This window comes from Teleopsis dalmanni, chromosome 2, assembly GCF_002237135.1.
Source record: "Teleopsis dalmanni isolate 2A chromosome 2, ASM223713v2, whole genome shotgun sequence".
Classification (NCBI taxonomy): Eukaryota; Metazoa; Arthropoda; class Insecta; order Diptera; family Diopsidae; genus Teleopsis; species Teleopsis dalmanni.
The window spans coordinates 166,088,872-166,106,483 of NC_051847.1; the positions used below are offsets into that span (position 1 = coordinate 166,088,872).

Here is a 17,612-nt window from a genome sequence, read left to right on the forward strand (position 1 = left end):
TGCGACTAAAGCTCACTTTAGCTCTAATATTTACCCGTTGTGATACCACGAGTTAGCGCTATTCAGATACAGACTAAAGGCCAGCGTAAGAACAATGCCAAAAACATGACTCTGCCATTCAAGTGAAAGTGGACCAACCAGATTAGTTTATGAACATGATCAAGTGTTTAATTTTACAGGATGACAGCTTTGGTGAGATCTTCTGCTAGCCAATGATGATGAAGTGTTTTGTCAACATTGATATCATAATGTTGAGCACGTTTTGCCTTGCCAGGGAGCATATCAGTACTCATAGTTGTCTTATTATTAATTGACTTTTTAAAATACAACTTGAAAAATAATAATTGAATACTTGTCCACGAACTCATAACTTGTACAATACATTCTGCCTTCTATCGTAAAACGCCAAAATAACTTATTTTGCTTTTTGAAACGAAAACTTCAAAAATAACTTATTTTTTAAGGCAAAAATGACACACACTATGTGCAACTTATGTCTACAAAGCAAATATTAGTAAAGATCTTATACATTGTGAATATGAAAAACGAATTTTATTTTAAATAGTTTTATATTATATTATAAATAATATGATTTCTAAAATCAAATATACAATATCAGTTTGGTGTGACGAAGTTTTAGTACCTAAAATATTACTTCATTCTTGTGTATATATAAAGAGACAACACTCATTTAAACACTATATTTGGTAAGAAATTAATATTAAAAGTAATAATATTCAGTTTGAACTCATGTCTGAGCTGAGCACAAATACATAATTAGGTATTCGACTAGAATAGGTTTGATAGATATATTAATTGTTATTTTTAAATAATAATACACTTAACTCACATTATAACAACTATTTAGAAAATATTTAGAAAATACTTATAAAAAATTACTTATTTACAATATTTATCGGCAGTAGCAGTATTTACGTAATTCGGGATCTCTTTCATAAATACAACGCGCCTGGTCACCATATTTATTGACGCGCGATATTTCTGAGAGTTTTGTGTAGGCATTAAAAGTTTGCAAGTCGTGCGACACACTGGCTTCAAATAAAGAATTTCCTGGACTTACAAGAATTTGTAACTGATAAAGTTCCTCACGCATGTGTGTGTCAGCACTCATATCTGCAACATAACCATCCTTATCTTTGCTACCTTTGTAATTCAGTACATCTTTATTAGGTTTTATATGCATAGCCCAGTTGATTTTAACTAGTTCAAGTGATGCACAAATATTCCGATATTTCATAGTTGCATTATTGATTGCGTTAACGATACTGTCTGCCATTTTCAGCAATTTGCCATTATTTCGTGTATTATTCATTAATATTGGAGTCCATTGTAGACAAGCGCACCAATGTGGTTCAATGTATGCATCAGCACATGAACGATTTTCTGGTATTATATCGAATAGAGATATAGCACGTTTACTTGCCAACTCAGAAATATGAATAGCAGGAGTATTTTTGATTTCCTCTTCATAACTTTTCAAAATTGGGTTTTGGATTTCATCATTATATACTAAACTACCAGGAACTGATTCAAATTTCGTTTGCTGTGCATATAATTTTTGCATTTCTAGAAAACGATTGAATTTTATATATTATATACTGTTGTATTCTTTAAAATATCTATAGGTAAATACTTACTGAGCAGATGTTTTAACGTGGCATGAACATCAAATGGTGTGGTTAATTTGTCAGCATTTTTAACAAAATTTTCATACGGTTTTGGATAACGTTGCTTAAACGACTCTGGAAAAGCAAAGCTAAAATATGGTAGTCTCTCCTCTTGCTTGCCTTGTAAAGTAGCGCGTACAGAATCGAATCTATATATTAATTAATGATTTAATTAATTGAACAAGTTTATTAATTTAATATATATTTTAACAAGACTGTTTTTGTGTACAATATTTTTATAAAACCTAAAAGGCAACTTTAATGGTAAAGCACTATTAATGTTTTAAAGCTATTACTCTACTAAAACGATAAGTATCTGGTGGCTATTCTGGATCTAAAGTTGAATTTGGAGGCAAATGTGCCAGAGATGTTTGAAAAGTTTCTGTTTTTGTACATTTTTGTACTATTATGAAATAGATTTTATAAAGATAGATCTGCTTTCATACACGGTTGTTGCGTTTGGTGTGGATTAAGCTGATGTTATGACTGGATAAAACTTGCTATTTAGTTGTGGCGTGAAAGCCCAAGAAATTTCATTTTAAAGCAGCTGCAATAATTGATTGATTGAAAATATATATATTGATACAAATATTCATTGTAAAAAAAATAAATATGTATATATATATATATATATATATATATAATAAAATGATAAATAAATAAATATATAGTATATTAATTATCCATAACAGATAGGTATAATAGTTGTTTAAATTTGAATATGCAATTGCGCGCCAATTACCTAAATATCATATTCAGTTATTTGGGTATTAAATATTTTATTATTTTTCCAGAAATGAAATAATTTCTTTAACAACGGTTTTTCCAGGCCTTAAAATATTTGTTTAACAAGGTCCTTTTAGACATTAAAATATAATATTTATTTATTTTAAAACAAAAGGATCAGTTAAAAATAGAATGTAAACTAAAGGAAAAGGAAGTTATAGATAATTAAGGTAGCGAAGGATAAGGTTAAAGTTATACAAAATGGAAGTGTATACCTAAGAGAAAAACCCAAACTAATTAAGAATAATTTTTAAACTATTTAGTATGTAAGATTTAGCATTTAAGAACCAAAATTATAGAAAATAAATGAGTTGCACATTTGTTGCAGAAGCGAAAAGACGTGTATTTTATTGCAGAGTTCAACATTTGTTGTATAATCGAATAGTCGTAGTTTTAATCAATAGAATAAAATAGTATTTTGAATGGTTGGAGATTAAGAGATAAGGTTATCATAAATGGATTTCCGATTTAATAGTAATTCTATATATTACTATGCGAATATTCAATTTAAATAATTGATATTTATCTTTTGAACCAAAATAACAAAATACGTTAACTTTAATCGACAAAGTTGACAAACAAATATATATTTTTTTAATTCTGGTAAAGATATTGGTTAAAAGTTTAATAAAGTTGAAATATCAGGATTATAAATTAACAGTGGACATGAATATCGAACTTAATTATTATGGATTTGTAAATCGTGATTGGAACTGCAGGTTCAATCACTGGAGAAACTGGTTTTTTTAACGAACCAATAATACATGGTATCAAGTCACTTTCACATAATTGAAAAATTTATCCGATTTATACCACTAAAGAATTCTATTTCTTTTTAATAGAAAATTTACCTATTGCCATGATCAGCCATAAAAATTAATATGGTATTCTTGAGTAAATACTTTTCACGTAAGTTATGTAACCAATTGACAACGTCATCATCAGCAGCTCCAATCAAATTAATTGAGTCATGTGACAATCCACCATGAAAACTAAATACAAATCTTGGAGAGTCTGTATATTTAGACATAAACTAAAACAAAAAACTTTATAACGCATGCATTAATTATGAAAAAAAAAAAATTCACATGTTTGGTATAATTCAACATCACAACATGATCTTGTTGATATCCAATACAATGCTCCTTACTAGAACTCAAAATGTTACTTGATTCTAAGTAATATGTGCGTAAATAGTGATCAACTGGCTGTTCATTGAAGCCTTTCATGCGATATGTAAATGTTCCAATATTGGGAACATCTTCATTGAAAGAGGTAACATATCCGTTATTAGCATAGTCCTATCAATTACAAAATAAGGGTACATGTTTTTTCATATTTCCAAGTTACTTAAAAAATTTATAGTTACCTTCCAAATCATTGGATAAATATTAACATAATTAGAATTATACATGCGCTTACGAGTTTCAGGCAATTCAAGTTCATTGTAACCAGTAAGTAAAGGTATTAAAGCTTGTGGAGTACCATCCCCAACAATATTGTACCCATTAAGAACTATAGATTGCAATTGATGCTTTAGAAAATCATACGTTTTTGGGAGCTTGCGGATAAATGCATTTCGACTTAGAGAATCAAAACCGTATATAAGCACATTGTAATAGATAGACGAGTCATCTGATGAAAGTGGCAAATTGCGCCGTATTACTGTATCTCGTATGCCAAAAGCCATTCCGTACCAACTGGGAGTGGATAAATATATATTAATTTCAAAACAATGAATAAAAACCTATAAAAACCTTTGTCCATTGTCTGCTTTACACGCGACCTTAACAAAATCAGAATTGTGTAACACATAAGGTTCCTTAGTTTTAGTTGTTTCCCCATATTTATTTCTGTAGTCATCTTTGCGTATAATATCACTATAACTGCATACCACCTCACCATGTGTAGCTAAAATTTCAGGTTTTACAAAACAGATTGACTTCTATATAAGAGAAAAAATATTTAAAAAAAATTATTTTTTGAAATATCGAATGAATACCTCACACATAACCCAATCATCCAATGGATTGCCACAGTTAATATGCTCCACGTCATGATAAAATTTTATTATATCTGGATTATCTATTGGTAAGTGCGGATGGCGACATACTACTTGGTTTATAAGCGAGCCGACAGATCGTTCAATGATCAATCTTTAAAATAAAATAAACTTACAGTATATTGTACATAAATATGGTATTATATATTTTAATAAAAAATTACCTTTTGGTATTGTTATTTAAATCATTACGTTCACGGAATATGAGTAGAAGTAATATTGTTGATATAAATGTTAAAGCCAAGATTTTTAAACGATAACGATAGATTTGACGTACTTTACCATACATTTTCATTACTTTATTTACCTGTTTTAGAGATATACAGAATAAATTTATTTATTTTGAAATAAAATTGATAAATACATTATTTGAATATTTTATATATTGAAAATGTAATTTTTGTCAACGAATACTTAAAAATAAAATTTTCCAATTCTGTTAATATACCTAATAATATTTTCAATTCACTTAAAATAATTGTTATTATAAAATCATAACGTGTTTCGATGTTAATCATTTAAAATTTTCAACAAATTGTGTTAATTAAAAAAGAGATGGTTATTGGAAATTTTATAAAATTGACACAAAAAAAGAATCGAATCATTTAGCGGCGAAGTTCCATATCGAATTTAAAAAGAAATTAGTTATACTCGCAATACTGATACTGATATCTTTATTTACTGAGAAAACATTCTGTTTGATGAGACATCGATATGCGAATAGTTCAAGAGTTAACCTACTGCCTGCCTGTCTATATATACTGCCAATAAAAATAAAATTTAAATGAATAGAAGTAAAACGTTTTCTAAATATTGTAATATGGTATATATGTTAATGATTTATTGTTTATAGTACCACATACAACCACATTCAGTTATCCTATTTTCGGTAGTTTTAGCTTAGAAAATTGATATTGACGAATCGATGAGTATTATAATAATTCACAGGCTTTCAGATTTAGCATAGGCAGATAGTAATGTGGATTTAATGATCTTTTTAATTTTTTGAACTATTGTTATACATGTAAATATGTATATAAATGTATATGTCATATAAATATATAGTGCATATATGGTTTATTTCATGTAGAAGCTAATATATTCCTATCTTTCGCCTTTAAAATTCTTTGTTAATTATTGAATCTGGATGTGTCGAACGTACAACCGTACTTTCGTTTATTGGATCGCTTGTACAGCTTTATAATAACGTTTACTACTATACATATATATCCTGTTAGTATACTCCAATAATTTTTTTGAAAGGAACTAGTAAATGTATAATAATAAGCTATTATATTAGTTTATTTAAGATTCTGATTTTGTTACAATTCCGGACTTAAAAAAATTTCAGAGTACTTTTTTTTATATAAATGTTAATTACGTTTCAAAAATTCAGAAAATTTAGAGATAAATAATTTTATGGTAAGGTGCAAGTCATTTGTTTAATGCAAATTATTTGTTGTTATTTGTCATACATTTGACTTCTTTACTGCATTGATATAGACAGCACAGACATTATTCATAGGTGTCGTACCTATAGACAAATATGTGTTATTACTTGAGTTTTCTTATGCGTTAATGTGTTAATATTAAGATACAATTACATGGTTTTTAAGATGCTGTTGTACTATTTTAGGTGGTATATTGATCTAAAACATCGTATTTGTAGTCCCTAAATTTACTGAGCAATCTTTATTTTACGTTCAGATGCTGTATAAAAGTGCTCAAGTGCACTTACTCAACTAGCCTCAACATAATAATAATAGTTTTAAATTAATAAATAAATGTAGCTACTAATAGTAGTAGATATAGAGAGCACCATGTTAGAAAGATAGGAGTGGGCTGCTGTGTACATTGCAAATCATACATATGAACATAGTAATTAATTCTAAAGAATTTGTCGAACTAAAACAATTTATATACAGAAATAATTATTTCTGCAGACCAACTTTTCCTAAATATAGTCACACATAGATCAATTAAAAAGTAGATTATCATAAATTAATTATCATGTAGAACATCTAAAACATATATGTGGAAAATAAGCTTAGAGCGGTAGTACTTCGTGAAGCCAATTCAAATGTTTTGTAAGTTATTAGATTAGGTTAATAAGAATAAAACTTAAAGCGTTACAATACGTGTTTAATTTTTGTTTGAGATTTTGCGCTCATAAAATGTGCGCTAAGATAGTTCTAGCACTTACCCAAAAAGATATTGAGGTTTACGTGACAAATCGTATCCCACTCTCGTACACAAACCGCTCGATAAATAGCGAAATACGTATTTATAAGCATCTAAATCTATAGAAAAGCTTGTCGTACCATAATGCGAGCAATCACATCATATCATTTCCCGGGTAAAGAAGACATGAGGTTATCTTTTGTGGTTAAAGGGTAATCCTTATCATCAAAGCAACGATAAGTTAGAGGAAATATATGAAGAATAATCGTTATTTTGTCGGTATATCTCCAGCACATATGGACTTCAGATGTAGACACTTAGGAAGAAAAGTACTTTATTTATACTTTATAAATAAAGTACTAAAATAAGGAAAAAATTATAATGGGTCAAATATGGCTCATTTTATAGACAGAGCAAATGTGATTAAATAGAAAATGATCGAATTAAGATAATCTATATAAATGTATAAATGTTAATATATTTTAAATAAAAATATTAGCAGTAAGTAACATAATACATATACTTTATAAACTAAATATTTGAAATACTATATACAGGCACACGCAAAATGGACTGGAAACAAATATTAAGGACGTCCATTACAAAGACAGTAAAATATTGATTATTCGATAATATATATCTATGATAAAAATTGTAATGTGAAAAAAAATTAATAATTAAATGTAGCACGGCATTGTGTGTTAACTTGCGAGTTCATAGTTCAAATCTGACAAGGTTCAATGAATGGCATTCCAAAAATCCAAAAATAATATGCGATTTGTTAAATCAAAGACCACTGATGATGGTAATTTGATGGGATCCACAACAGCTACATGGTTTGAAAAAATTTACATGGTTTGACTAGAAATTAAAAAAATTGTTGGATTTAAAGATTTTCTTACTATTACCCCCTTTTCTTTTCAAAATGATTTCTTTTCATAGGATAAAAGTAATTTTTAATAAGAAATTTCTTATTTATTAAATTCGTTTGATGCACACAGGCTATCCTATATGTCACATATACTCTGCAAAAAATTAGTGTCTGTGAATTTTGGAACTTTGCCGGTGGCGCGGTGACGACGTTAATGTAAATATTAGATTTAAATTATTTTATTTTATATAATATACTACTTGATTTTGAATGTAAATACTAGCTAAGGTTTATTAAAATTACAAGTTGACTATTTTAATTAAATTATACTTGTACAAAAATGGGACGATAAAACGAACAACTCTCCAACATATCATTTGCTTTTTAAAACTTCTTGCAGGAAATTATAACATTTTTAGTCATTTTAAAATAAATAAATATATTTATATTTTATGTGACTTGATTAATTAAATAATCAAGTCACATAAATTAAACTTTAATAAAAAACTCTGTAAAATCAAAAATCAAGTAGTTTGGGACTTACAAATAATAAAGCCGAATTTTGGCCATGTGCGATTTCCAAAGTAAATGGTATACACTTTTTCTGACGCGAAATATACACAAATATAACCAACTATAGAACTGTGTATCTATATTATTTTATCACAAATTTAAAAAATTCTAAATTTGAATTTATGTGTATATATAAAATTTTTAATTGTAATCATTTCAGTTTGCGTGAATTCGAGTTCAATACGGAATGCAACAACCAAAACAAATCAAAATGTTACGTTTGAAGAGAGCGAGTGTACAGACGGAGGCATCTTTTTGATTACGTATGTTGTATAGATGTTACACTTTCAAATCACAGCAATAATTTTCACCATCCCCTTACTTTAAATGTATCGATACACCAAAATATATATAATATTCATATAGTGGGAGCTATTTAAAATTTTCCTTCTGAACTAGGCAAAAAATAAGTTATAATAACGTAATTGTACAATTTTAGAGCGATTCCGATTTCCTGTACAAGCGAATTTAAGAATTAGTTTTAGTAGAATCGAGTATTCGGAGTACATTTTTCCTATAAGTTATCTATCGATATAGTTTTCTTCTGGAGATAACGAGATTTAAAGTTAAGAAATCTAAAGAATCAAAACGAAATGCTTTAAATAAGTAATTTTGAAAGTTACATGAATTTCTTTCAAAATAACTCAACGATATTAAAGTACTTTTCTTCCAAAGTGAGAATTCCAAAAGCGGTATCAATTGTTCTTAGACATTACGAAAAAAAGTGACTACTTCTGGTTAACTCTATTATTAAAATAAATATCAAGAATAGTTTAGCTGAGAAAATCAAGGCATAGATTGAAATATTTCAAAAATTCCAAATCGTCGGTTAACTAACGTACTCTCAGAAACCGACAAAGAAAACCTGCTGCCCGAATATAATTGTTTGAACGGAGTAATTCGACTTTTACAATTTAAATCGATACTGTATAAAATAAGACAGTCTCAAAAGAGTTCAACTCATATGAACGGGTGCTACTATATGATATAAGAATGCTCTCATCTGCAGCTCCAAATCCAAATTTGATTAATGTTAGGCTTTCGAAAGGAGAGAAAATATCTATAATGTATCAAATATATGTATGTTTTCTAACAGTTACAATTGATATTCAAAAACCTAAAGTACTGATCCAATGTTATAATTTACCACTATTTAGTTACGCAGCGGTCAACTGCAAGGCTTGAACCAGATGAGTAGACTGATTTGGTCAGCATCATTTTATCAACAACAAAAAGCTAAAGGCATAGAACTCAATATGTGTGACGTGCAAAGCAGAGCATCCAGCTAGTTCTTATGGCTCCTTTTACAACTACAATAACACAAAAAATAGATTTAGACAGATTTTAAAGACTAATAGAATAAATTTTAGCAGAACTACTTTAAAAATGCCTTTTACACAAATAACAAAACAGCTTTAGCTAATACTTCATTATTCCAACGTTATTAGTGTTGTCAACAGAATGTTTTGCTGATTTAACAAACTTATTTAAGCAACAATTACAACAAACTTGCAATGATGCAGTCAATAATTAATACAAAGGTGTATACATGGAAATGAAATCCCTTAATGTAAACAAAGGGTCAACTTCGTTATTGTCTTCTTGTATTTCCGCTAAATATTCTGCTATTGCAAGAAACCTTAATAATATCAACAATGGACTGGAGTGCGCTTAACTGTGGTATGTATAGAAATAAGAAAATTCCTCATTATCATATCTTTGTAGACATTAACAACAATAGATTTTGTAGATGTTAAATCACTACTATAAGACGAAGGTTCTATATTAATTGCTGGCGACGTAAACGCGTTCAATTGAAGATGAATTAAACAATGCTCGAACACGCATCATTGACATAAGCATCACAATGAACTTGAAACATAATACACATCTTCGGGTGATGCACAACCTCCCCTCTGATCACTATCTAGTGTTACAAAGTTCAGCAATGCCAATAATATAGTTACGAACTGGAATCAATACAAAGAAATATTTTGTATTGAATTTTCCAACCCAAATAAATAATTTACAAGAATAGTACAATGTATTAAGGAATTCTATACAAAACGCAAAAAGCTTGTCTTTAGTTACGCAAAATATAAATGTACTTCGGATATTAAAATCATCATCAGGAAGAAACAACATCAACAAATTCAAATTAAAAAAAATGCAATTTAGAACCAGTAGCCGTGGACAAATATACAAATGAAAGCAAAAGGGCTAAACAATCAGCAAATTCAAACTGAACTCTAGATCGTTAATCTATAAACTGAACTTTTTAGTTAATCTATAAACTGGTAACAAGACGATCTAGATGCTAAGCAAACACTTTTGGCTGAATTTAAAAACTATAATTTCTGCAATTCAAGGCTCACTGAGGCAGTAAGTTAGTGAGTTGCTATACAAAACAAGATAAAGCAGAGGGTTTTGGAGATTATCTAGAATATAATTTAATATGATGTTACTAATGTATCTGCATTGGAGATATTACAAGGGTCCCACTTACCTTTAATTATATTAATTATAATTAATTATAATATATATATAAACAATTGACCTAACAATTAAAAAAATATAGACATTATCTTTGTTTGATGATGTTACTCGTACTTGCATTTTCCATCACGATGAAAGCGCTAAGTTCATCACAAACAATTTACAAACACACAGACGAAATGTCAAATTTGAACAAGTGGAAAATCAAAGTGTATATAGAAAAACCCAAAGCCACATATTATCACCAGGAAACGAAGTCTATGTCCAAGAAAACAAGCCTTTTATGCTAAATCTTGTCAAATGCTTGGAATAATATTATGTAAAGCTTTTCTATCAATTTTGTCGACTGTATGAATTTGTTACATGATCCTATGTTTGGCCTGTAACTTAAATTGTTGTTTAGGAATTTGGCAATTTATTTCTATAGTTTTTTTTAACAAGTCTAATAAGACTATTTAAAACACTAAAGTCGGGAACAGATTAATTAGTCTTTATGATGAATTGTATTCTAGTGGATTTTTAGGTTTCCGAATCATTACAAAGGTGGATAATTGTGTTAAACAGTGAAAAACTTTTTTCTTTATTCGATATTTGCGGGATTATCAGTTGGAACATTTATTGCATGCCTCGAAAAATTTTGTATGTATATAGCTTGGAATATGAAATGGATGAGTTTGTTTTTATGTGTTTACTATAATTGCTTCACATCCGTAGACATCTTGAAGTTTGTTGATTCAATTATTAATTGGTTTTCACAAGAAATGTTCCACACTTTTAGTAGCTGTTAATTACAAGCAGGGAAGCTCTTTAAAATCACGAGATGTGCTGTTGTTTTACATATAATTTAAGGATACTGGTAGCTGTATCCAACAAAATCTTTTTGTTTCTCGGGTACCTGTTTGTCTATTAAATTTTTTGCATTTTTTGCAAAATTTTCAGTTAGGTCCTGCTGTCAAACAGCATATAAGACTATGTCGAATCGTATCACAAGATACAGGCCAACCAATATAGTACGCCAACCATAGTATAGTGTGACTTTGGTTTCAAGAGATTGTTGATTCTAAGGACGTATATCGGAGTTTTTTATGTCATTTTAATTACTGTCTCACAATAGTAATAATACATAGCATCCTACTTAGTAAAATTGTTAAAGTATATATATTTATAGGATTATTAGGATATTAATGATATATAAATGATATATAAAATTGTAATTCTTTAGTTTCTTATTTATTTTCTACACTACACTATATTTATTATATACTAAGTACATATTAATAATTATTTTGTTGTGCATTTTCTAAATGTCATAAAAGTTCGTTATCACTCTTTTGTTTATTTATGCTTAAACCAAATTCAACTATAACAGATACAAAATATATAATGCCAACAGTTATAAAATATGTACCATAAACAGTGTATTGACCTTTAGCGCTAAGTGCGAATCCAGATTCAGATACTACTACTATTGTTAGAATAGTTTGTAGTAACAAAGCTATAAATGTATTTATTCCGAATACCAATCCATAACTATCTTCTTCCAAATAGCGAGCAACTTCAGCACTGAAAAATATACAAAATTGCTGTTATGATTTTTTTAAAATTTAAATTCAATTTTTCCAAACATTACTAATCATTTTTTAATATATAAGTATAATTAAGAGATCAAAATTTATTAAACTCATTTAACATTTACCTTGCTACAGTAATAGTAAACGCGTACAATACTCCAAATATAATAAAACCCACGTAAGATATATAGATATTTTGCGTTAAACAGCACATTAATATGGCGCCACCTTCCAATGCAGATAATAACGCTAGCAGCAGAAGACTTGCACGGGGCTTAAAACGGCCGGCATGTATATATCCTGCAGCTAAAGCTGTTAGTGCTGCGAATGCTGTTAAAACTGCATCTACCGCACCATTCCAAGCAATCTGTAATATGTTTTTAGCACGATTTTTCTTATTCAATTTTAAGTTAAACTAACCGAAGGTTCAGGTTCTATATCTTTCCACAAAACCTGTACGTAGGATATAACTTGAAAATAACCGCAAAATCCCATCGCGTACCACAAACTCCACTGCAAAACTTTTATATTTGTATAGGCATTATAAAAATGCTGCCACAGTAACCGTGTTGGTGATATTAAACTCTGCCTTTCGCTGATATTGCTTCCTTGCGATTTCGTGTCCTCCAATTCCCTGCTATCGATGCTGTTACTGTAATTATCATAATTGTCTGTAACAGATTTAATTTTGTCTTCAATTTTCTCTTCCTTACGGTGAAAGTATAAACTTCTTTCCACTTTCGGCAACCCGAAAGCCCAAACTGTAGCAATTATTTGAGCTAAAAGATATTAAATTATATATGTTAAATAATATATAATTAAATCAAATTTACTTGCAAGTGTTATGTAGTTAAGTTCTTTGTAGTTCATTAATTCGAAGTTAATTAAAAGTTGTGCAGATATACCAGCTACCAACTTTCCCGCAAACATTGCAGCTCTTGTATGGGAGGTTACGCGTGGATAGTACTTTTTGTCTACTTTTGCATATATATAAGTGTAATAAGCTACTTCCGATGCCATATAAGTACCGTAGAAAAATTCTAATATTTGTAGTGCCTCCAATGAGGTTGTCCAAATAAGCATACTCCATATTATAATACCGGTGACGCCAATTGTTATAATTAGTGGTTTATATCTGTAGTCATATGTTTAATGCGTTTGGTTAATAACATTATCAACATAACATTTGCTTTTAATTTATTTAAGGCTATCGTATCTTGTTGGAATCAAAATATCGCACTTAAGATTATTTTAGGAAAATGTTTGGTCAGTTTTATATAGAATGTAATATTCTTAGACATTAGGCATATCCACAGGAAATACATATCGATAAAGTATAGAAATGATATACCATACAATTAAGAATGTGATTTAAAATTAGACACAAAAAGATTTCGATAAGGTATAGTTCACTTAAATATATTGGAGTGGTTTTAATTATTAGCTGATTAAAATGTTTAATTACTACTGTTAGAAATACGAATATGTAATTTATACTACTGTACAAGATAATTATATAAAATAGAATACAGATAATAAAATCTGTTTTGAATTTAATTAATAAAATAATTTTTATTAACAACAAATTTATCAGTCATTTATCATTCGGTATAAATTCAGCGATCAAAAAATTTTTAAATGTCAACAATTAATAGAACGTACATATAGCATTTATTTTGTTTAAGTAAAATACAATATATCCTTAATTTTAAAAAATCCATTATTAATTATAGTTCAAGACAATGTACAACAACTAAAACAATTAACTTTTTTTTTATCTTCACTATCTACAGTATTTATTTTTACTTACCTCAAAAAATCAGTAATAAGAAACACAATAACCTGTTGTGCTAGATAGGAATAAGTACCCACAGGATAAACTTCACGGTTTACCTAAAATTGTTTTAAATAATATAATTTCCTAAAAGTAAAAATTTGTGTTCAAAATGTTCAGAAATTTCATTCAAGTAGAGTTTCATTTTTAAAACAATTTTTTATATCGTTTATATCAATTTACCTGATCTTGTGTTACGTTACGCCATTCTCCCAATAAAAATTCTGTTATGTATGGCTCGGACGGACGCAATTCTCTTATAAACCCAAAAACACACAGTAAACAAGAAATTTTTAGCCATTCTTTCATAACTTAAACTTGATACGATTGCAAAAAGCACAATCCAACCGATCTACTCAAATTATTGCTAAAAACTAAAATCCTATTGAGAACCAAATTTAATAGAACTAAAAACAAATTTGAAATATATATTTATCGTGGTGAAATAATTTTAATTTAAGAGCTTTCGTTCTCTAAAATTTTTGAGCAATTAACCCATAGTAAACTAGTACAAAAGATACTTCAATGCTTAACCAGCAAATATCAGTAACAAGAAGTTTCTTCCAATATGAAATTTGCAAAATGTTATCAATTCCAAAAGTTCCAGAAATGGTTCTGGAGGGGATCAAGAAATAAAAATAATAGTATGGGATGATATATTTTTAAAATAAATCATCGTACATGGTGCCTAAAAAATAACGACCAAAGAGATACTATTATAAATCAATTTTTTAATTTGAATTTTAAAGTGCCGTCTTTCCAAACTTAGAAGGTTTGGTATGGTACTCGAAATATATTAATTTAATATTTAATATTATAAATTTAATATTAAATATTAAATTTAATATTAAATATTAAATTTAATATTAAATATTAATATTAAATATTAAATATTAATATTAATATTTAATATTAAATTTAGTATCTCAAAAAACGAGAAAGGAAATAAACCTGTAAGGCACAATATAAGAAGTAACATTGTTTGTATGAACATTCCAAAGGAACGGTTGTTCTGCGAATGTAACAAGCGGGAGAACAAATCTTTAACCAAACTGTAGAATTTAGCATTCTTCACTGCTTGGCGACGACCGGTACATTTTGTTTCAAAACGTTTGTGAACTAATATATACATGTACTTTTGTTTGTTTCTAAAAATGAAAAATAATGGTATAACGATAACACATGTACCATTTTAATATCATTGTTACACATGGGTTAATATCGAATGAAAGGCATGTGCATGTTACAATTCTTTGCTGAACGCATATGTATGCAATATTGCATGTCTATCTAAGAACAGATATAGTATTTATTTACATGGAAAATGACTCTCACTTATTTTTACTAGTATTCAGATGTATTCATTTATTATAAACTATAAAAATATATTGTTTTATTATCCACAAATGATTTAAACTCGTTATCATCATTTAATATGGAGCACGGTTGTAAAATGTAAGCATGTTGTTAAATTTTACTATTGATAAACTTTATATTTTTTAACTGCAAACGTTAGATAATTCTTGGATGCGCCTTAGACACACTTGACTGATACTCGATTCATATGTTTTTAATATTTGACAGTTGTATTGTGTGTGTTTTATGGTTTATTTTCGTTTTCAGTTTGAGTGAAGCTTTTTAAAGCTTTCTTTAAAAAGCTCGAGGCAAAATTCGTTATTGGAGTAAAGCAGGTCCGATATTAAATATTCAACTAAACAATTAAAGTTCTCGTTTTTTGATTTTCTCCTTCATTTTGTACGTTATTAAATTAATTTAAATTGTTTTTCATTGCATTCATTAATTTCCTTAAGGAATACGTAACAATATACACAATTTAATTATTAAAAAAATTTAATTATTTAATTGTTTAAAACCGATATTTTAATATAAGAATTATTGACTGAAGACATATGTAATTATTAATTAATTGTATTTAAGACAAGCAAAAAAAACTGAAGATAATATAACTTAAAAATCCATTAAACACTAAAATGGTAATCACTAGCGTTCAACGACTATGCAAAAGAAACGACTGTTTTCTGAGTTATAAATCTACTTGCCCAATACTTTTTGCCTAACTTAATATTTGTGTCTTAAACCTAATAAAAAAAAAAGAATATTGGAATATTATTTTCAAATGTATGCCACAGTTAATGACAATAAAAAAGCACTTTTCTTTCTTTTAAAAAAAACGCACAATAACGCGTACTTAACAATTTTGTATATAAAGTTTCAGTGGATTAAGTAAAAAGTATGAAGTATTAAAAAACAATAAAACATCGACTAAAATTTATACTAAAACTTAATTTTGTCTCTGTTACTTGTGTTATTAATTTGTTATATACTCGGGCAAATCCAATGACAACGATCCGCATATACACGGCGTTGGAGTTTTTATAAGCTCATTTTACTTATTTAGTCGGCTATATCGAAGCGCATAATCACAGCTCGATATAATGCAAACGTTAGGAAAAATTATCTTAGTTCCATGCTATGCCCCACCGAATTAAGCGAATATGACAAGAAGGAAAATTTCTATGGTAAAATTAACAACACTTTAAGAAGAGTTAATAAAAATGATATATGATTTCTGATGGGCGATTTTAACGCCTGCGTCGGTGACGATAATATTGGCTTTGAAAACATTATGGGTACAGCTCTGAAATACTGAATGAAAATGGGGAAATGTTTTTAGAAACTTTTGCTCAACACAATTTAGTGGTTCTAGGCTCACATTTTCTATATAAATTACATCATAAAATCACGTGACATTCTAGAGATAAACAAAGTAAAACAAAGTGCAAAACACAGCTCTTTAGTAAAAAAAGTTAAACAGCGAATCAGAAATAATAAACGTACCTTTTTCAACAACTTGGCAACAGAAACCGAATGCGTAACTTGAATACGAAGCATGAAAACCGTTTTTTAGCATATACGGGTAAAAAATCAATCGAAACCAACCTATAAAAATAAAAACGACAAAATATTCACCACATCTGAAGAAGAGCTAGCCACATGGAAAAAGAATTTACTCGCCGTCCAACCATTGCGCGCTCTTCGAGATCTATTTCCACCGAAACACTTAGTTTAGACGAACTTTAAAAAGCCGTACACCAACTAAAAAATGGGAAGATAGCCGGAATGGACGAACTATACCTAAACTATACCGCAACGCTGAAAAGAAACTGTAACAGTCAATATCCCTAAGAAGCGTTATTTGAAAGTTTGCAACTGGAGATGAATGGCTCTTACACCTGCAGTTAATAAAATTTTCAACAAGATTATACTTAACCGCATACAAGTATTCAATGAATCGTTTACTAAGAAAGGAGTAAGCAGGTCATCTATGCACTGAACATGTTAACAACCTACGACTTATTATCAATTGAATACAAAAGAGTTCTCATGAAAATTATAAACTTTAATACGATGTAATACGATGATTCAAAAGCAAAAGTTTCACATGCAGGAAAAATAAGCGAACCTGTTTCTACGTTAACGGGAGTAAACCTCTTATCACCATTATTGTTTGCAGTAACAATAGACGCAA

The 17,612-nt window shown here is 28.6% G+C and overlaps 2 protein-coding genes across 4 annotated transcripts; both read right to left on the reverse strand.

Moving 5' to 3' along the window:
• Positions 1-623: 623 nt before the first annotated feature.
• Positions 624-8,454, reverse strand: LOC119679522. 2 transcript variants are annotated; one of them, XM_038091920.1, is made up of 10 exons: positions 8,133-8,454; positions 6,740-7,076; positions 4,701-4,843; positions 4,477-4,630; positions 4,232-4,419; positions 3,844-4,174; positions 3,563-3,775; positions 3,326-3,507; positions 1,659-1,837; positions 624-1,587 (listed from the first exon to the last, which is right to left on the reverse strand). In XM_038091920.1, the coding sequence occupies exons 3-10, from the start codon at positions 4,829-4,831 to the stop codon at positions 914-916; spliced, it is 2,052 nt and encodes a 683-aa protein (XP_037947848.1). In that variant the 5' UTR covers positions 4,832-4,843; positions 6,740-7,076; positions 8,133-8,454; the 3' UTR covers positions 624-913. The 2 variants fall into 2 exon arrangements, with proteins under 2 accessions (XP_037947848.1, XP_037947847.1); XM_038091919.1 differs by lacking the exon at positions 6,740-7,076.
• Positions 8,455-11,895: 3,441 nt separating this feature from the next.
• LOC119677644 (thiamine transporter 1) lies at positions 11,896-15,764 on the reverse strand. Of its 2 annotated transcripts, XM_038089088.1 has the most exons (7): positions 15,541-15,764; positions 14,246-14,444; positions 14,039-14,121; positions 13,062-13,363; positions 12,649-13,007; positions 12,354-12,595; positions 11,896-12,220 (listed from the first exon to the last, which is right to left on the reverse strand). In XM_038089088.1, the coding sequence occupies exons 2-7, from the start codon at positions 14,369-14,371 to the stop codon at positions 11,965-11,967; spliced, it is 1,368 nt and encodes a 455-aa protein (XP_037945016.1). In that variant the 5' UTR covers positions 14,372-14,444; positions 15,541-15,764; the 3' UTR covers positions 11,896-11,964. The 2 variants fall into 2 exon arrangements, with proteins under 2 accessions (XP_037945016.1, XP_037945015.1); XM_038089087.1 differs by lacking the exon at positions 15,541-15,764 and having other exon boundaries at positions 14,246-14,469.
• Positions 15,765-17,612: the final 1,848 nt, after the last annotated feature.